Source organism: Lonchura striata, chromosome 28 (genome assembly GCF_046129695.1).
Source record: "Lonchura striata isolate bLonStr1 chromosome 28, bLonStr1.mat, whole genome shotgun sequence".
NCBI lineage: Eukaryota > Metazoa > Chordata > Aves > Passeriformes > Estrildidae > Lonchura > Lonchura striata.
Genome location: NC_134630.1, coordinates 1654262 through 1674712, shown reverse-complemented (window position 1 = coordinate 1674712; position 20451 = coordinate 1654262). Strand labels below are relative to the sequence as shown.

At 51.3% G+C, this 20451-nt stretch overlaps 1 protein-coding gene and 1 pseudogene across 2 annotated transcripts; one reads left to right on the top strand and one right to left on the bottom strand.

Annotated features, from left to right (window-relative positions):
• Nucleotides 1-746: 746 nt before the first annotated feature.
• Nucleotides 747-4534, bottom strand: LOC110469505 (butyrophilin subfamily 1 member A1). Of its 2 annotated transcripts, XM_021528283.3 has the most exons (3): nt 3927-4534; nt 3717-3818; nt 747-3084 (listed from the first exon to the last, which is right to left on the bottom strand). In XM_021528283.3, exons 2-3 carry the CDS (start codon nt 3787-3789, stop codon nt 2564-2566), a joined length of 594 nt encoding a protein of 197 aa, XP_021383958.2. In that variant the 5' UTR covers nt 3790-3818; nt 3927-4534; the 3' UTR covers nt 747-2563. The 2 variants fall into 2 exon arrangements, with proteins under 2 accessions (XP_021383958.2, XP_077644894.1); XM_077788768.1 differs by having other exon boundaries at nt 3717-4534.
• Nucleotides 4535-10993: 6459 nt separating this feature from the next.
• LOC110469490 (butyrophilin subfamily 1 member A1-like) lies at nt 10994-20238 on the top strand (annotated as a pseudogene).
• The last annotated feature ends 213 nt before the right edge of the window (nt 20239-20451 follow it).

Below are 20451 nucleotides of genomic sequence, written 5' to 3'. Positions count from 1 at the left end.
TCTGGGCTTGTTTATATTAAAATAAAAAAATGTTTAAAAAAATAGAGTGCCATGGTTGACTCAGCCAGTCCTTTAAAATGAAACTGTGATGCCACACAACAATCTGACAGGGTGGGGGGAAGGAAAAGTGGCATCTGCAATAGCAGGAGCAATGTAAAAGGAGTAGAAGTCCCAGACAAAGGGCTCACTGGGAAAAAGGAAACAGTTTCATGGGAAGGACCTTCAGCCACAGTTGCTCAGCTGATGCGCCAAATGCAGGCAGGCTTTGTTTGGAGCATGTCTGACAGACCAATGCAGAGAAGAGCATGTTTGTTGAGGTGTTTCCACTGTCCACTGCTGCAGCCTTTTTTCCTGGCAGCAGGAGGGTGCCAGGGGTCTGATCACATCCTGCTGTGGACCAAGGGCTTTGGGAGCCTGGGAGTTGCCCTGTGGCTTCCGTGTCCAGGCAGAGTTGAGGAGGCAGCAGGTCACTGCTGTGATGTGCTCTCTGTGCCCACGCTGGCTGTGGCACAAACCTCCTGGCCCCAGTTGTCTCCCCAGAACCACTCGGAGCCCATGTGGCTCCAGCCTTGCTTAGGGACCCCGGTGTTCCTTAAGCCTTCCTACCCATTGTGGCTCTGACATGCCGAGACCTCTAGCACATGAGAGCTGAATTTAAGCTCCCCTGAGTCTTTGTGGTGTGATTTTACATGAAATTGTGTATTTCTCACACAAATGCTGCAATTACAAAACTCAGCTCCCAGACAGCTGATTTTTTTAAAATTTAATTTTTGGGGGGCACATCAAAAAGGAAAACAGAGCAGAATATTTACTCCCTCCAAACCACAAAATTCCAGTGAAGATATTCCCAGACACCAATCTGCTGAAAAACCCAACTGTTCTCCAGTCTGAGGGATGGAGCTGGCTTTCAGAAAGGAATTTCTTCCTGATTGAGAAGAATCAAGATAGGTGTCCCTAAATGTACAGTACCACTCTTTTGGGGTGTTTTGCATGACAAAGGACTAAAAACAAGAACTAACAATCTGCCATCTCCATACATCAACCTTCTGCTGTGAACCTCTGTCATGGTGTAACCCCAGCTGACAACTAAACACCACATAGCCACTCAGTCACACACCACTCTCCAAGGCAGATGGGGGAAAAAACCCTTTTGATTTGAGGTAAAAGCAGTTTAATAATTGAGATAAAGTAATATGTAAAACTAAATAATGATAATTGTAATGAAAAAAAAATATAAACCTCAAGTGGAACAAGTGATGCCCAGTGTAGGTGCTCAGCACCCACTGATCTGTGCCCAGCCTGCCTCCCAGAAGCCATCAGCCCCTCACCAGCAGTTCCCCCAGTTTACACACTGGGCAGGATGTTTTATGGTGTGGAATATCCCTCTGGTCAGTTCAGGTCAGCTGTCCTGGCTGTGTTCCCTCCCCAACTTTTGTGCAGCTCCTTGCTGGCAGAGCATGAGACACTGAAAATGTAGGGTAAACACCACATGATTGATGATTTGGTTGTTGCTATCAATATTATTCTCACCCTACATCCCAAACCCAGCACTGTGCCAGCCACCGAGAGGAAAGTTAACTCTATCCCAAGCAAAACCAGGACAGTCTCAGAGGCTACTGCCCATGGAGAGTAGGAAGTGCCTCACAGGGAGCAGAGATCTCTGAGTTTCCCCAGTCTTGGTGCTATGAAACCCACTGGGCTTGACCCAGTGCTGCAGCTCTGCAGCTTCTGGAGTACAGCAGGAGACCAATACTGCTGCCTGTGCCCAGACACCACCACAACGATGACAACAGAGGTGGCATTAAAGGTCCAACCAGAAAAGTGTTTGGAGATGAAATCTAGGGTGGACCCAGGTAATGTCCCCCTTCACCTACATCCACCTTCTATCCTAAGGACAGGATTTAGCAGGATCCTGTGAGGTGAGACCTTGGTGGGGCAAGGTCAGAGAATGGACATTCTGTGGGAATTGCCTGTCCTATGGATTTCAGACACAGCTCAGCATTGTGCTTTCCTTCCTGGGCTGCCCCTACTGCTGCCCTTGCACTGATACCAGTGCTCTGCTGCAAGAAATGTGCTTGGTGCACATCAAGCAAGGACAGTCTCTGGATGTGTGGGGAAGATAAGTGTTATCATGAGTATCCAGCTGTGTTTGGGTTTTTTTAACTTACTTGAAAAAAGCCAGAGGCACTACTCCAGCACCCTTGGAGGAACTGGACCCTGCTATATTTTCCATGGCTATGTATTTTCCATACAGAGCAGTTCTGCAGTGCCCTGGCTCAGTGATGGTCCCTGCCATGGGACCACGGGCACCAAGCTCCTCCCTGCACCCAGTCTCTGTGCTCCCTGTTGTCCCTGCAGTCCCAGCTGAGGGGTGGGGGGATGTAGGAGTCTCTATTGTGGCCTCTACTTCCATGACCTGCTAGTCCTCCCCTTGGTGGCCAGAGGATCCACATGAGGAGAAGCCAGCAGGATGCAGGACCCTCCCAGTTCCTAGCACCAAGACCCAAGGTGATGGCATTCATCTTTCCAGTCTCTCCCCTGCCCCACCCATGTTCCCTCCCTGTCAGGGGCACAGTTTGAGCCATGAGTCCATCCCCACCCAGAGCCATGGCCGCAGCCTCTCCCCAGCAAACGAGGCCAGGCAGAAAGCAAAGATTGGGGCTTCACTCTCAGCATCAGCAAAAGTCACCTGCTTGTCTGTAAAGTCCAAGCAGACTTGGATGGCCCTGGGGAGGCAGGTAAGGTGCAGTGGGGTCCAGTCAGGATCACTGAAAGCATGGTACTGTCCAAACCACTGCCCCACAGACCAGATCCCTTCCTGGGGCGTAAAACTGAGGACCCCCTTCCTCCTGACAGACTCCTGGGCCACTCCCACTGCCCACCAGTCTCCTGCCCTGGCCACCTCCACCTCCCAGCAGTGTCTCCCCTCAGCAAAGCCCTGGGTGCCCAGCACACACGGCTCCGTGTCAAAGCGCTCGGGGTTGTTGGGCAGCAAGGTCCACTCGTCGCCGCGTCCTACCCCTCGCTGGTCACTGGCCAGAATGAGAAAGGGGTTGGCGGTGTCTGGGTCCAGAGTCACGTCAGCTGGGGACAGAGGAAGAAAAGTTTCTCAGAAGAGGCAGTCCTGGGGCTGCATCCACCCCAGCAAGAGAAGGGACAGGGTGAATTCCTTTTCCCTGCAGTGGGAAACCCCCCCTAGCTGGACTGTCCCTGGCTCCCTGCTGCCCCAACCCTGCCCCCACCCCAGGGGCCTGCACACATCCTGGACAAGGGGCCCTCAGTTTCCTGGAGGAGGAGGTGGCACCTGAGTGGGTGGGTGCACACCTGCAGTGCACCTGAGCCTGGACCTGAGCCTGGGTGTCTCTGGTGCTGCAAGAGGAGAACAGGCAGGTCAGGGCACAAACCAGGGCCAACCACAGTAGAGGTCACCCCAAGACCCATAACCCATGGCCTCAAATTCACAACTCTTTCTCTAAGCAGTGCAGGGGACAAAGGATGTCAGTTCAGGAGCCTTTGGTGCTGGAGCTGGGTCTACAGATGAGCACCAAGAGTTCAGCTGGGAGTGTTGCAGCCACCAAGTCCCACCACATGAAAAGCCTAGTCTGGAGGCAAGCCCCAGTGCTTTGACCTTCAATAGCTGTCCCACAGCAGAAACAGGATGCATTTTTTCCTCAATAGAGGACAGTTACCCCTCCTCTTCCCCTCTGAAAACTCACCTCTTCCACTCATCTCTGCCACCTCATGAATCAGGGTCTCACTTTCTACTGTCTCCATCCTGGATGTCAGCATATCAACAGGAAGGGATACAAGATTCACTGCTGAAAGTGGGAATTACAAGACTCAAGGACTGCCTGAAGATGATAATGCAGAGAAAGAGTAAAGGAAAGGTCACAGCATTCAGCACTTTTTAGACAGCCAGTACTTACCTGCACAGCCAGCAGGCTGGCTCCAGGAAAGCAGGTTTGAGATGGGTTGGAAGGTCTTTAGTCTGCTTCCCACTCCTATGATCCCCTCATCTGCTCATGGCTGGAATGAGCTTGCCCAGCACTTCTAGCTTGTTTGAGTGAGCAGGGCACAGTCCAGAGGGGTTGGATGGCCTGGACAGCAGACCTGGAAGTCTGTCTGGGTACCACTCCACCAAACTTCCCCCTCTCCTCCTCTGGGCAATGACCTCCCATGCCCTGAAGCTGCCAGCCCATGCGGGACCTCATCTAAAACTTGAATTTGGCAATTCCTCCTGTTCCTGCAGTGCCCAGTGCTGTTTACATCACAGGGTCTGCTGCATCTCCCCTCCCTCAGCCCAGCTGTAGGTGGGTGATAAGAGCCCCTGAGTGCTGGAGGAGTCTGTATCTCCCTGTGCAGGATGCCCAGAGCCTTCCTGGGCACCACAGACACCTCCAGCCCCTTGGGATGGCACCTGGGGACACCAGCAGCAGAGCACTGGCCATTCTCTGGGTGTCCAGGCTGCATTTTGGGAAAAGGGGGTCTGGCTCCTGCCCTGGCTGTTTGCCCAGTTCTGTACTGCTGTGTAGGTTCATGGTGGAGATGTTTGCAGAGCATGTGCCACCTCAATTCCACAACTGGTAAATGGGGAACAGCATGTGCTGGGCTCCACATCCCTCCTCTTTCTTCTTCAGGCAGCTCTTCCTGTGTCAAGGGAGGATGGCCTTATTCCCAGTCACAGGGAACACAAGGCATTCCACTCTGCTTTGTCACATCACTCTGGAAGGCACCAGCTGAGCACAAGTAAAGCAGGATGCAAGGGCAGCTGCTGCCAGGTGGCTTTGCAGACAGCTGCGTGAACCTCTGCCTGCCTGAACCCCTCCCTGGAGCTGGGCTGCCTTAGCCAAGCTCACTGACCGGTTCCACTTTACCCACGACCAGTTCCTTTTGCACTCTTTTGGCATGTCTGACACCTTGTCCTCCCCAAATCCTTTCTACATGGCTTTAGTGCTCACATCCTTCCTTTGGCACATGCTGGGACATGCAGCTTTGATCCCCAGCTTTGCACACCTGTTCAGGCTGGATTTCCCTGGAGTGATGCCCATGGAATTGTGATTTCATCATTAAATTATGAGGTTCGGTTATTACACTTTCTTTGCTGTCATTTGTTGTTGTTGGGGGTTAGGATTTTTCCTTTTGTTTCTTTCTCTCAGTGAACTTTCTCTCATTTATTACTAAGAGACAATAGCGACTGACACTTAAGAGAACGAGATATAGCTAAGGAGAAAAGGGAGGAGTGGAGCTGGCTGCACTATGGCAGCTGAGGGGCATTCTCTTGGCAAGGGCAGATACCGGCAGACCTGGGCTGGCAGGAGGGGCTCCAGCTCTCTCTCGCTCTGGACATCAGAGGGGAGACGGGCTGCGCTCACTGCGGGGAGAATTCGCACCTGTGCGGGATCCGCCTCCTCCTGCCGTGAGTGAAACTCCGCTCGTGACAGCGGCCGTGTCTCTGGGACCTTACTGACACCTGCCTCAGCAGAAAGGACCCTCTCCGTCTACTCGGGTGCCTCAGGGGAACCCCCGCGATCCCCAGGCCCCCTCCCCCTCCCAGTGGAGTTCGGGAGCCGAGCGGCCACCGCCCGGCCCCGCCGCTTCTCCGCCACGGCTCCGGGCTTCTCACTGCCCCGGAACTCAGCGCCCCTGCCTGCCGGGACACCCCTCGGCTCCTGCTACAGCTGCGGAGTTCCTGTTACATTCTGTTTGCTACTCCGGAGTCTGCTCGTCCCTGCGGCTCCAGACACCGCTCGAGGTTCCTGCTGCGGCCCACTCGCGCCATCCAGCCCGCCGCCATTGCCGTGGGGCGAGGCGGCTGAGCCCGCGCCACAGCGCCCCCTGCAGCCGCGGGGGAATCATCGCACCTGCCCGGCCCGGCCGGGAGCCACCGGCGCCCCTGCCGGCTGTGCCCGGAACTGCGCCAAAGGGGAGAGTGCGGGCGGCCGGGAGAGGCAGGGCCGGGGCTGGGCTCCGGGCTGGGTCTGGGCTCCGGGCCGGGGCTGGGCTCCGGGCCGGGTCTGGGCTCCGGGCCGGGGCTGGGCTCCGGGCCGGGGCCGGGGCTGGGCCGGGGCCGGGGCTGGGCTCCGGGCCGGGGCTGGGCTCCGGGCCGGGTCTGGGCTCCGGGCCGGGGCTGGGCTCCGGGCCGGGGCCGGGGCTGGGCCGGGGCCGGGGCTGGGCTCCGGGCCGGGGCTGGGCTCCGGGCCGGGGCTGGGCTCCGGGCCGGGGCTGGGCTCCGGGCCGGGGCTGGCTCCGGGCCGGGTCTGGGCTCCGGGCCGGGGCCGGGGCTGGGCTCCGGGCCGGGGCCGGGTCTGGGCTCCGGGCCGGGGCTGGGCTCCGGGCCGGGTCTGGGCCGGCTCTGCGCTTCTGTTTGTTGTTGCTGCTGTTATGATTAATTATTTGCCTTGTTACACACACATACACACACACACACACACACACACACACACACACACACACACACACACACACACACACACACACAGATATATATATGCTGGTAAAGAACTGTTATTCCTTTCCCCATTTCTTTGCCTGAAAGCCCCTTGATTCCAAGGTTATGATTATTTGTCCATTCCAAGGGAGGTTCTCATCTTCTCTGGCAGACACCTGTCTTTCAACCAGGACAGTTGTCCAGGTCTGCGTCTCCATACTATTTAATTTTTGCTTCTTTCTTTTCCTTGTCACCCCTTTTGGCCAGATCACTCATCAGGACCCTTTGCCCCAGCACGTGCCCCATGCTTGGCTGCGCTGGGACGGTGCACCTAGGTGGGCTGAGCTCCATGGGCACTGTCTTTGCCTCTCTCAGGGCAGCCAATTTCCCCAAAGGAACCATCCTTGATGGCCTCACCTTTCAGCTGGGAATTGCTTTCAAGCAATTTTTAAGCTACTGCTGGGCTTTGCTGCCACCTTGACACTACCTCTGGGTGTGAGTCCTGGCTCCATCACCTCCCTCCTTCCCACTGCCTCTGTGCTCATGCCAGGAATCTGCAAACTGCTGCCAGTCCAGGCAGTGCTGTGGGAGGAGGCTGTCACATGCAGACCTGGAGAGTGTCTGCAGCAGGACTGTGTCTGTGCATGCTGCCAGAAGGGCATGTCCAGAGCAAAAGCATTAGCAAAATCTTCCAAATTACTCAGCAACTTTTATATTGGAGCAGAAGTAGCACAGGAGAAAACAGGTAGCAAGCTGCGTCAGGGTGACATTTTTGTTTCCTTTTCAGGCAGAGAAAGACTTAGCTGGGACTAGGGGACCTCTCCGAGGCGCTGAGTGATGGGCGAGCAGCTCCTCCTCCAGCTCAGAGTGCAGGAGAGAGCTCAGGGTCTCCAGCTATGTGGCATTTTTGGAGAATCTGCAGATGGAAAGAGCCCTCTGGCATCTGCCAGAACTGCCCATGGTTTCTACCTCTTGTTAGCAAACTGGAACCAAGTGAGTGGGCAAAAAGTGGGGGTGGGAGAGCAGAGCAGGGTCCGGTCCTGTCCTGGCTGGGCCTTGGATTTGTGTTTTGGGTATTTTGCTTCCACTGGTCCAAGGCTGCCGCGCTCCCGCCCCAGTTCCCTTTTCCTCCGCCCCGGCTAGCTCTTGTGGGGTGAGGGCGGGCGATGGAGGCAGCCTCCGCCGCTCCCAGCTGGGGTTTGGAGAGTGCCTTTGTGGGTTCCGGGCAGCGCTAGCAAGCCTCGCGGTGGTAAATGAAGAGCAGATCCTGCTGGGGGCTAAGTCCGAGTTTATTGTAGCCCAACGGGGCCAAATATCCTAGAACGGTGCCAGCCAACAGGAACAAGCACAAGGTGCTTGCACTGGCTTATAAACTGTAAGGGAGGGGTATCCAACGACCAATGGGGATAGGGATAGGGGGTGGCTCCGGGATGGGGGGATATGGTGGGGTCCAATGGGGGAAGGATATGGGGGGAGCCCCAGGTCCTCGCCCAATCACCCGGTGCCCTGAGTAGAAGCTTCTGGATGGATGGGAAGGGGCACTGAGTGACAGACAAGGCACCCGGGGGGGGTAAAATGCCTCTTTCAGGGTGATGGATAGATACTGGGAAGGCGGGAAGGGAGGACAAGGCGGGAAAACTGGGGATAAACCAAGTTGCACACGGGGGTACAAAGGAATAAACCAATACATAATACAGGGATAATAAAACATACAAATAACAAAAAACATACAAAAAACATACAAATAACTCCACACAAGGCCACTTCCTGCTCTCTTTGAGGTGCATGGAATGAGTCCTGGTTTGGTCAGGGCTTCTTCTTCTCATTCTGCACCTGTTTGTCTCTTAATGCTGAAACAAAAAAGGCAGAGCAGGCTGTCTTTTGCTTTTCCCTGGGAAATCCCCACAACCTTTTATACCAGTCTGGTACTTTGTGTATAAAACACTAACCAACGTCAGGCTGAAGGTGGAAAATCAATTTCAACCTTTGGCATATGAGGTTCTGCACTAGGCTTTACAAAAAGGAGCTGGATTCAGCAATGAATCCCTTTAGAAGTGAATTTTGCCTTTCTTTGGTTTTTTTTTGTCTTCCCTTGGTTTTCCTCCTTTTTGCCCTTTCCCTCTCCTTCCTCATCTCCAGGTGGTTCTTCTGTTCCCAGCTCCTCTACTTTCTGCTGTCTTTTGTCATTTACGGTTTTCCAAGTTCATGAGCAGCACTAGGTAAGAATCCTCTGAATCCTGCTGATCTCTGTGGCATCCCTTCCAGCCTGAGTATCTTCCTGGCTGCCAGTGCAGCAACTCCCTGTGAACAGTAAAGCTCGGAGCAGGGTCAGGCGCTTTCCATAAACCTTCTCCACTTCTGGAAGCACCAGCATCCCTCTGGATCTTGGTGCATCCCTCTGGCCATGGCAGCACAGGCATTGGTACAACCTCACTGGACCTGGGTGAGAATTAGATGATGCTGAAGAATTGATTATAATTTGCTGCCCTGGTTTTCCTGTTTCCTGCACGTTCCCGTTTATTGCACAGTGTCCAGGTTGTGTTGGACCTTTGGGAAAACCATATCAATAAAGGAAAAAAGCTATCAACAACAAATTTAGCCTGGGCTCTTTTATGTTGCTGACCTGAAGCAGCTTCTTCAAGGCAGCCCTGGCAAAGGATGCAGCAGAGCACTTAACTCAAAAGGGATCTTGTCAAAAATGTTAATTTGCTTTTGTTTCCCTTCAACCAGAACCACTTTCTCAGTGAGCTGAGTGGCCAGTTTATTATGAGCCTTTTTCTTTTAAATTTTCAAAGATGCTGAGAGTACCTGAGATGTTTCTACTTTTTTAATAGATGTTTTTAAAGGATGAGAAGAGATAAGGATATTTGAATTTAATTTGTAGCCAAGTTGTACTTGTTACAGAATTTCTGAGTGACAGAGAGCATGATTTATGTCTGGAGTGAGACTTGAGCTACCCACTCAGACTAGGCCCTGATGGGGTCTCGAAGCCTTTGATGCAGTGAGAATTCAGTTGTGGCGCAGTTAGAAATTATGTTATGGTAACTAGAAAGTAATGAGCTATTCGAGCATGAATTAGAGTAGAGCTGCAGTGTGAAAAGCCTGACCACCTTAAGGCAAAGGTAAACAATGTTAGTGTGCCAATCAAAGGGCCTTTGTAACCTGTAAACTATGTAGAAGTGTATAAAACCTGCCATCTTCTCTCGAATAGACGGAGAATGTTGCATTAATCATATTGATTGGCTGTGCATTCTGTCCGGCCAGCTCCCCCGATTTAATGAGGTCCCTGGCTCTTGTCACTTGCTCCAGTCAATCTCCCAGAAACCTTCCAGCCACTTCCATCATTCCTTGTCCTGCTTTCTGCCTGCCCTGAGCTGCATGGGCACCACTTGTGCCCTTGAGGACCAGGGGTTTGAAGAACTCTCCTGGCAGCGCAGGACAAGGGAGCAGAGGGAAGGGTGGTGGCCTGACCCCAGCCCATGCTGCAGGGCAGGGTCCCTCTCCCAGCTCCCCTCAGTACCTCTTGTGCCTGGCATGGGGACACTGCCAGCATGATGACCTAGTATCTCAATTTTGGAGACAAATTTCAGGAGGAAACACCCTGGAATGAGCGTGTCCTCTAGAGGGAAAGGGCTTCAATAACTCCTTTTTCTTCTGACAATGACAGAAATGGATATCAGGGGATGAAAATGAAAAAAATGTAAAACTGTTTATTAACAAAGCAAGATACCCACAAAGCACAGGAAAAGAAAGAAAATTGAACCTTTCACCCCATCCCCACCTCGCTGAGAAGTAAAGATAGCAGTTGCTCTTATTTTTCTCTGGGAAGGGGGAGAAAAGAGTTTGTGAAGCAACCTGGGAACTTGTTGGATTTCTGACATGGGTCTTCTCCTCACAGCAGGTGAAGTGGTGGACATTATTGTCCCTTCTTTTGCTGGTCTTTCTGGGGTTTGGACTGGCCAGGGCCGCGCCTGCGGGCTCCTCTGGCCAAAGAAAAAAACAAAAAGCTTCCAAAAGGATTTTCTGGTGAAAAGCCTCCAGGCCAGGGAAAGGAAAAAAAAAAACCCACAAAACAAACAAACCCCAAAACAAAACCAAAACCAAAAAACCCCACCCAGAAGCTTCTTGCCTAAATGGGCAAAAATTAATCCAGCAAAAGCAATGAAACAACAGTTCCTGTAGCTTCTGACCATGCCAGAAAGAGAGAGCTTGAACAGAGCCCATGCCTGCGGCTCCCAGGCTCTGGCCCTTCCCACTGGTTCATTTAAAAGATACCACAGACATTTCTGGGCATAAAGCAGATGATTAGGGAATAAAGTACCATCACAAAATGACTCCAACACCTTGCCTAGCAGCACACAAACAGTGGTGAGCAGCACCTGCTGTGCCTGAGCTCAGGTGCCATGGCAAACTCACAGCTCTCTCTCCTTCCTCCAGGTGTTTCTCCAGGCTCTGCTCAACATGAGGGGACACTCCAACCCCATCACCTGGCCAAGGGCAGGAACATTATACTGCCCAGCTGCTTCTCCCCAGAACAGCATGCACAGGACACGGAGGTGACCTGGTTTTGTGTATCGCTACAAGGGGAGACAGGACCAGTATGGGGAGCAGATGCTTCAATACTAAGGGCACACTGAGCTGCTGAAGGATGGACTGCCCAGGGCAGCACACACTTGAAAATTTTCCATGTCCAACTCTCCTACTGGGGAGATTACACCTGTTTTGTTCAACATGGCTTAGATTACATGAAGGCTGCAGTAGAGTTCAAGGTGACAGGTCTGTAGTTCATGTCCCTGGTACCTCTAATTTACTTGCTTGCAGCCAGTGCATTTTTTCCCTGTCCTCCTGCCCAGAAGCAGTTTGAGATGGCTGCTTGGGAAGTAGGGTTTTCTTAAGTCCCATGTTTGAAAATACCAAGATTGTCTCAGAGAGGTGAAATTACTCACCAAGTGGCCATAAGGAGATATGATTCCTCCTTCAGAAGTGTTCTTTCTATTGTTTTCTTCACATAAGTAAGTGTAAGAAAAAAATTAGGCATTGGGTAATAAAAGAAGAATGTTGTAGTTCGTGCATTTATGTTTTAATATACAGGCCTGTGCATTATTTTGCCACACATCTGGCCTCCAGAGCAGATCTCTATGTTATGCAAATGAGATTGCAAGAAATGTCCTGACTCCAGGTGATACTTGTCTGAAAAATCCCTTTGATTTGCCTGTGTCAAAGTTTGTCATTGTCGGGAAGAGAAACAGCCAAACCACCACATCCTCCAATATCCAGCACCCCGCAGGCTCACCTGGCGTTCCTCTGTTCCCGCAGCCCGTGGCTCTGCTCCGTCCATCGCGTTGGAGCGCCACGAGGCTGGGGGGTTCCGGGTGTCCTGCAGCTCAGCCAGCTGTACCCACGGTCCCCGGTGCTGTCGCAAGATTCTGTGGGTGGCAGCTCCCGTCCCACTGGGAAGACACTACCCTGGATGAGAAGGGGCTCTGCAGTGGAGAGCAGCATCATCCTCAGCAGAGGTGGGACGGGAGCAGGGGTCAGCCCTTCAGTACCGGTACCAGGTGAGCCGAGCCCAGGGCATCGCCCTGCCGCCCTGCCCGGGGAGCTGCGCTCAGCAGAGTCCACAGAGCGCCGGCCCAGCGGCTGCTCAGCACACGCCAGCTCCATCCTATTTCCATTTCGGCGTGCAAACAGCTGCGATTTTGATCGGGTTCGTGCAGATGTGCTCCTAAATCAGTCACTTCCACTGGGAAGTGCAGGTTGGGAGGAAAAGGAGCAGCCTTCAGTGTGGCAGAGTTTCTACAGACACCTGGCTGAAATAAACACTGGAACTAAATGAAAAAGGGAAAACTAACCCTTGCCCTTAGTCTCCCCTGCTGTGAAATCCTGTCCCTACATGTTTAGTGTGAGAAAGAAATCCTTATGTCTCATTTTAGCACCTGCAGATATTTAATGTATTTTTTATTTTCCCTTGTGTCACAGGAAAGCTTATTTTTCACTGGATGATTGATATGGGGCTGGAAATAGAGCAGAGCAGAGATGCAAGGGTGAACTGGACTAAGCATATACCAAAATGCACTGCAGCAGCACATGCTTTGAGGCATATCCAGACCCTGCAGACCTTCTGCCATGTGCATGATTCTAACATGCTGGGGGTTAATCAGTGCTTGCTGGAAGGGATTTTTTTTTAAATTATTTGCATTTCCTTCTTTTTCTTCATGGGAAAGCATCAGAAAAAAATAGGTAAGTTTTACTTTCAATTTTCTAGAAATTGGAGAAATCTTCAAATGGAAACATTCATGGGTTCTATTTCTGGGGGACATTTGGGATGGAAATGGTTTGGATACTGTTGTGGTTTGGAATAGGAAGAAAATGTAAGGAAGTGATGTACTTGTTTCAGAAAAGTTATTTTCCATTGGTCTCTGTGTGGCTTTATGCTATTCCCTGTAATTATTCTATGCTGAGAAGAAAATTCCTTCAGTTTTCAAAGTACAAACTGGCAATAAACTTATATCTGAATCAGGACCAGCAGCACGGTTGTATTTGTAGAAAATGGATGGAGCCCTTTCACGTAGTCACACACTGAAGTTTTGAAGCAACACACTGTGGGATGATTTTGACAGAGATAACAACTCAGAAGTTGGGCAGCAACACTGGCATATCATTACCCTGAGCTAATTCAGTACAAGTGTGTTTGATTATCTCTCAGCTGTGGGTGGTTTTGTTTTGTTTTGGTTTGTTTTTAAACACGGAGAAGATACACAGTGCCTATAGAAGAAGGTAATTACAGTTTGATCTTTCAGGGTGCTGAATCATTTCCCCTGCTTTATTCTCCCTTCCTGGCTGTTCCCCTACTGCAGTGTTGCTGGTGGGACCTGGGGTGGTTCTGTCAACCCTCCCATAAGGAGAGGAAGCGTAACAGCAAACTCCTTGTTCATTTGGTGCATGCCCCAGTTTCATACAGGCAAACCTGGGCAGTCCTGGTCCTCAGTGAACTGTGTCCTCACATTTCACATATCTACGATCTTCAGCCTGAAGGTTTGCTGACAATCCTCTTCTCTCTCTGCTTCCTTTTCTTGCACCGACATTGTGAACTTGCGCACCTTCCCCTGCCACAGTCTGCCAGCTCTCCCACCCTGCTTCTTCCTTAGACAGCCCCAGCCAAGAGCTCCCCTGAGGTGAGCTCTGCCCTGATGTGTTGGTTCCACCTCATCTGCAGTGAACATGGTTCTGGATCCAGACACAGCCCACTGGGACCTTGTCCTGTCTGATGATGGCAAAAGTGTGAAATGAGGTGACACAACAGGACATCCCTGAGAGATTTAACCCATGCTGCTGCGTGCTAGGCTCTGATGGCTTCACCTTCAGTGAGACAGTATTGGTAGGTCAAGGTGATGGATAAAGGAGGATGGGCCATGGAGGGTCTCTACGGAAGATGTCAAAAAGAAGGATGATATTGCATTTAAGCCAGAGAAAAGCAGCTGGGCAGTGAGGCTGTTGGCAGGGTACTTCCTAGCTCTCACCTCTCCTGATCGCACTCTCCTTCCTGAAATCAGTACCCCCAAACAGATCTGGATCTGTCTGGATTATGAAGAGGGATGGGTAGCATTTTTCAGTGTTGATGAGGGTGCTTCCATCCTCACATTTCCACTGGTATTGTCTGAGAGAAAAACAATCCACTTTTGGTTCTGTCTGAGTCCTGGGACCTCTCAAAATATGACTGTGATAAATGGGAGAGAGTGAGATGAGGCTTTTCTAGGAGAACTTGGTAGTTCATACTCACAGAAGGATTGAGGTTAGGAGGAACCTGTGGAGGTTTCTGTGGCAGAAACCACAGCTCAGAGCTGGGTTTACCTGAGGGCTGTCTTTGGTGTCTTTGGACCTTGTTCAGCTGAGTTGTGTCGGGTTTCTGAGGACAGAGATCTTGTTATGTCTCTGGACCTCTGTCCAATGCTGCATCTCTCTCAAAGGTCTAAACTAATCCTTTCTCTCTGGTCAGAATTTCTCCAGTTGCAACTCATGTTGTCAACTCTCCTCCTTGTTCTGTTGAATGCAACTTCTACTGAAAAGATGTTCCAGGAACAGGGATTTTTTAAAATGTACACAATGAAATTACTTTGGTGTCATTTGTCTGTATGTGTGTCAGCATCATTGTCTCTGAGCAACGTCTCCTGATCCTTTCAAGCCTGTGGGATTTGCAGGCACTTATGAGAAAATGGCTTACTGCATCCTGCTGGAGCCAATGAAGTCACATCAGCACGACAGGTCTATTGGGGTAAGGAAAGGGTTACAGAAAGAACAGTGGTAGCAACATCCTGTTTGAACAAATTACACCATGAACAAGAAACCACTGAACCACTTCACCCAGAACATGAAGAAATTTGAAACAAAATTGTTTTTCTGCTCTACTGACTCACGACTCTGGAAAGAATAATATAAAATGTCAAGAGGACAGATTTATTGTGGAACTGGGATTAGTTTTAAACTTGCAGTTAAAAATAGCTTTTGGGCTAAGGATATAAATGGGTGAGCTTTGCAAATGAAGTAAATTCACTTGCACCTAGCTTGTGTCTCTCGCCTTCATACATCACAGAGGTCTATGGCTGCCTACACCTGCCAGCAGCACAAACCCTGGGGATGAGTTCCCCTGTGACCTGGCGATACCCTACACTGTGAGATGGGTAACTCCAGATTATTTTGCTGTAGGGGAGGTTCCCCCTGCACAGGGAGGAGAGCAGTGTGTTCTTTCTCAGACATGATTTCACATCACATACTCCAGTCAACTGGTGTCCAGCAGGCATGGACCTTCCCAAGGGAAGGCTTCACCCAGATACAACTGGTAAGGAAGGAGACTTCAGTACAGGTGGTGAGTTGCAACAAGTGCCCAGGCCTTTCTCCTGGAGAAAAGGTAAATACCTTCATAAGGTGTGTGCAGGTTTGATGATCTGTTATGTCAGGAACAGGAAACAGTTAAAAGGCTGTGCAGTATTAGAGGGGCTGAGATGGATGTGGACAGGTGGTTTCAGAACGATGTTCCTCTGGCAGGCACTGAGAATGAGGCACCTCAGAGCTGCTGACCCACAGAAGTAGGGCTGTGCTTCAGTCTCCACCCTCCAGCATCACACCAGACCCAGAAGTGGGACTTTAGCAGCTCTAGACACCCACGAGCAAGGTCTGCAAGGAGAAACTGTACTAGAAGCACAGAGGGGACACTGTAAAAGAAATGATGAGTGCTCACAGTGGGTGACTCTGTTAAGGGGACCATGAGGCCTTCAGCACAGAGCCATGTGAGGTAACCTACCTTCTGGCAGCTGAGGTCTGAGATATTGTTGAGAGGGTGCTTCAACCTCTCAAGAGCACAGACTGCTCTCCATTGCTGCTCTTCCATGTGGCACAAATTACACCCAAGCCAGAACCTGGCCAAAATCAAGAAAGATTACAAAGCCCTGGAGGTCCAAGTGAAAAATATTGGTGCCCAAGTAATCTTTTCCTTCATTTTACCTATAAGAGGAAAGGGCATAGGCAGGAATAGATGTATAATGCAAATAAATTTCTGGCTTTGTGGCTGGTGCTATCATGGGGGTTTGACTTTTATGACAACAGGAAGTTCTTCAATGACTACAACCTGTTAGGGCGGGATGGGATCCACATGTCAAGAAGAGGCCAGGGAACATGACAGCAGGCTGGACACCTTGGACGCCAGGGCTTTAAACTAATGACTTGGGGGCGCTTCGACCATCACTCAAGGAATAAGCTAGGACCCCCAGAGCAGTGGCAAATGTTCTTTGTGGCCTCCCAAGATGAGTGCAGAAGACCAACCACCTCAGGGGTGTGTATGACTGTTGTGTATCATCTTGGACCCCTCCTGGGAAGGTTGCCTGCTCCATTACATCTGAACTGCCTGTAGACCAAGCATACAGCATGGGGGAAAATGGGGAGGATTAGAGAGCTGTGTGTGGTGACAGGGCCATTGTCCCATTGCAATTAATAGATGTGGTGGGATAGTTGGCATGACTGCAATGCTGGTGTGGACAGCTACACACTAAGAAAGATGGGTCAGCAAGGCGCAGGGCTGGAGCTGCTCTTTACATGAGAGAGCAACTAGAATGGATCAAGCTGTGCCTGGGGATGGATTAAGACCAAGGCAACATTTTATGGGTAAGCATTTAGGGACTGGTTATCATGGCCAGCAGGACTCAGGCAGTGACTGTCCCCCTGTGCTGGGCACTGCTAAGGCCTCACTTCAAATCCTGGAGTCAGTTTTGGGCCCCTCATGACAAGAAGAACATTGAGAGGCTGGAGCATTCCAGAGCTGGGGAAGGGTCTGGAGCACAAGTCTGATGAGAAGCAGCTGAGGAATCTTGAAGGCCTCAGCCTGGAGAAAGGAGTCTTACAAAGGACCTTCTGGGTTCTATGAAGGGTGGTTCACCTCATTGAAGCCTCACTTTTTGCAGCACCAGGAGACCCTAGATGAGATGGTGACAAAGAAGGAAACATAAATACCCCAATGCTCCTGCCAGTGAATGCAGGTCAGGGAAGACATATGGGCACAAGGGAGAATCTCCTCATCAGAGGTTGGGCTGCTGAGGAGGTACCTCATCCTTGTACCAATAGCCTTAACAACAGTGACTTTGGTGGGTGGGAGAACAGACCAGGGGCTTAGAAGCAAAGAATTGTTTAAATTAGGAAGTACCTTTAAGTACCAATGCCAAAAGTCCTGCTGTTAACCCAACACTGTCCAGACCACCACTAAAGCACATGCCCAAGTGGCATTTCGACACATCTTTTAAATCCCTCCAGGGATGGTGACTTTGCCATTGCCCTGGGCAACCTGCAGCTGTGAAATCCTCTGAATCTTTCCCCCTCAGGGAAATCCCCAGAGCATTGCCTTGGAGAGACTTACCATAGAATTGACCCACCTGGGCAGATGAAAAGGACTTCCTCACAGACTCTTGCTTAACACTGACCCATCCCAGTTCCTTCCCCCATATGTCCCAGCCTCCCCTGGGTTCTTCTTTCCCTGTTTCCTGCTTGGTTGTGGTACCCCTGGTGACCAACCCCATCTTCTCTGAAAGCCAATGCCATTTTCCCTGCCCTTGGTACTGCCCCTGTACCCTCCCCTACTTAAACCTTGTGCAGTGCACATGGCCTTGTCTTTTGTCTCTGGTTTCCCTTTGGCCTGCTCAAATAAGCCTCACTGGAACTGACCATACAAAAGGCCCTTCTGCCTCTCTTCACTGAGCTGGCCGTGGTGAGTGTGGTGTGTGTGGACTTGACTGCTTTGCCTGAATGCTTACCCAAGTGGCTTTTCCACAGGAGATCCTTATTGGTGAATAGGTATAGGTAGCAGCAACCACTATCTAAACCCCACGCTGCTACACTGCGCCAGTGCTCAATGCCTTTCAATTCTTTAGGCAAAGAAAAATTACTGTAGGATGTGGGGCTCGCCCTGAGAATACCCCCTGGCTGGTCATGGTATCTCTCCTGTCAGGTAACCTTGCTCTGGCTAAGGCATCTGCACTGTAGGGGATGGCAGGGAAGAGCCTGAATTGCTTCTCCCAAGGCGTTTTGGGTGGTACTTTCCTCTCCTTCCCTGCCTATGTCTCTGCTGCCTGGAGATGTCTTTGCCAGGAGCTGTTTCTGGTTCCTAGGACTCCTCCTGTCAGTGTTCACAGACCCCTTCCCACCTGCTGAGTGCTCAGCACTGCCCTGCAAAGACCTCCTGGCAGCAGCACACTGCCAAGGAATAGAGGTGTGTGCAGGCCTGAGGAGCCGTGCAGCCAAGTCTTAATGAGAGTTGAGGTCTCAGTGCCTTCTCCAAAATGCAGTCTGCTGACTCAGGGAACCAAGAGGAGAGAAAAACAACACACAGACTCCTTCCCTTTCATTCAACACCTGCTTTGATATTCTTATTCTAAACTGCCATCAGAAGTGTCCTGAGAATGATGGGGAGCTGTGAACTGCCCTGGCCCATATAGCACCCTCTCAACTGAAACAGGATTCTGTCCTTCCTAGCATGGTTCCTCCCACCCCCAGCTTTTCCCCAAAGCACTCTGGGAAGCTCCCTGGCCTGGCTGAATGCTGACCCTGGCAGACAGCAGAGGTTCTGCCCTGGCACACAGACTCTGCTCAGGACAGCCCTTGGCACCCCTGGGTACACACCTAGACTCACACCCTGCCAGCCCAAGATGCCACATTCTTCACCCCTTTTGGCCTCCCTGGCGATGTCCCAGGGCTCCGGGTCTGACATCTCCTGACAGGCAGTAGAGTCACCCTCAATAAATCATCTTTTAACTGACTGAAATAATCACCAATCATCTAAAGAGAGGAGAGACTGATTCTGAAAGCAGGTTTGTCCTACCAGAGATGGATGTCTGCAAAAGGTGTAAATATTTCCCTCTGGTCTCTGGTATCCTCGACCCATAACAAAACAAGGACACACAGACAATGACAGGGATGTGGTGGCTGAATCTTGTGCAGGGCAGGGACTCAGCTGAAGCAGTGCAAGCATCTCATCTCCAGCTGGAAGCCCTGGGAGTTAAGCAGGATTCAGTTTCCCCCATGCAACCCAGAGACCTGGAGCGTGGACAGATGTCAAGACAAGCCACAACTTCCAGCCACTCCAGCCCAGGACCTCTCCTGCTGTGCTGCTGTAGTTCAGTACAGTACAGATCTGCCTGGCTGCTGGAATTCAGCCTGGTGCCTTGTCCTGGACTGGCAGAGAGAGGAGGTCACTACTGTAGGTACATACATGACAGTCTACAGTCACAAGCATGTATGTGTATGGATTCCCTGAATACTGACACAATTTGCTCTCTGGTACCCCTGCCCAGAAAGCATCTTGTTCTTTCCATTCACGTATGTTGTGGTGTGATTTTATGGTTTATGCCAGAACCCTGGTTTCTCCCCTGAAGGTGCCCTCCCAGGTGTGTCAATCACTCCTCCTTTCCACACCCTGACCCCTGCCAGCACTGTCTGTCACTCCTGGAATTCCAGAAGGGCATTGAGTGATTGGGCAGATTCAAAAGATGCCCTCTACACCCGGGGAGCTTTGGACCAGCCAGGTGTCCTTTGTCCCCTAAGACCTCCTCTCCTGTACCTGGCTGGTACTCTCAATCAGTCTCCTAAACAGACCCAAGTCTGCTCTGCAGAAGTCCAGGGTGGCAGTTCTGCTGTCCTCCTTCCTTATATCTCCAGTATCAAAAACTCTGTCACTTAATCATCGCTGTGTCCAGATGGCCCCAGCTGTCACATCCCCCACCAGCCCAGCAGGGCAGCTTCCCTGGTTGTCTCACTTTCCAGCTGTGGCAGGAAGTTCTCTTCCATGCACTCCAGGAACCTCATAGACTTGTTTTCTCTCCACTGTGTTGTGTCTCCAGCAGACATCTGGTAAATTGAAGTCCCACACAAGAACAAGGACTGGTGATTGTGGGGATTTTTCCAGCTGCTTATAGAATGTATTGTCTGTCTCTTCTTCCTGGTTGGTCAGTCTGTGATGGCCAGTGTTCCTCCCCCAATCCTTAACCATAAACCTATGCATTTAACCTTATTATTGGCATCATTAAGCTCAAGCCAGTCAAAGCATTCACACATAGGGTTACCCCAGCTTGGTTACTTCCTTGCCTGTCCCTTCTGAATCTGCAGCCACCCCCTGCAGCACTCCAGTCACGGAGTTATCCCGCCGGGTGTCGGTGAGGGCGGTGATGTCGCTGTGTGCCGCGGGGTACGGGGCAGTAACCACGGGAGCGGCTCAGGCCGGCGCTCACAGCAGGCCCACGGGAAAGGCACCGCTGCAGGGAGCAGCTGAGGGCTGAGGCGGCTGCAGTGAGGCTGGGATTGGCTGGAGGAACACATGGACAGCGCATGAGCGGGAAGCTGATTGGCTGGAGGAAGCATGGACAGCGCATGAGCGGGAAGCTGATTGGCTGGAGGAACACATGGACAGCGCATGAGCGAGAAGCTGATTGGCTGGAGGAAGCATGACAGCATATAAGCGGGAAGCTGATTGGCTGGAGGAACATATGGAC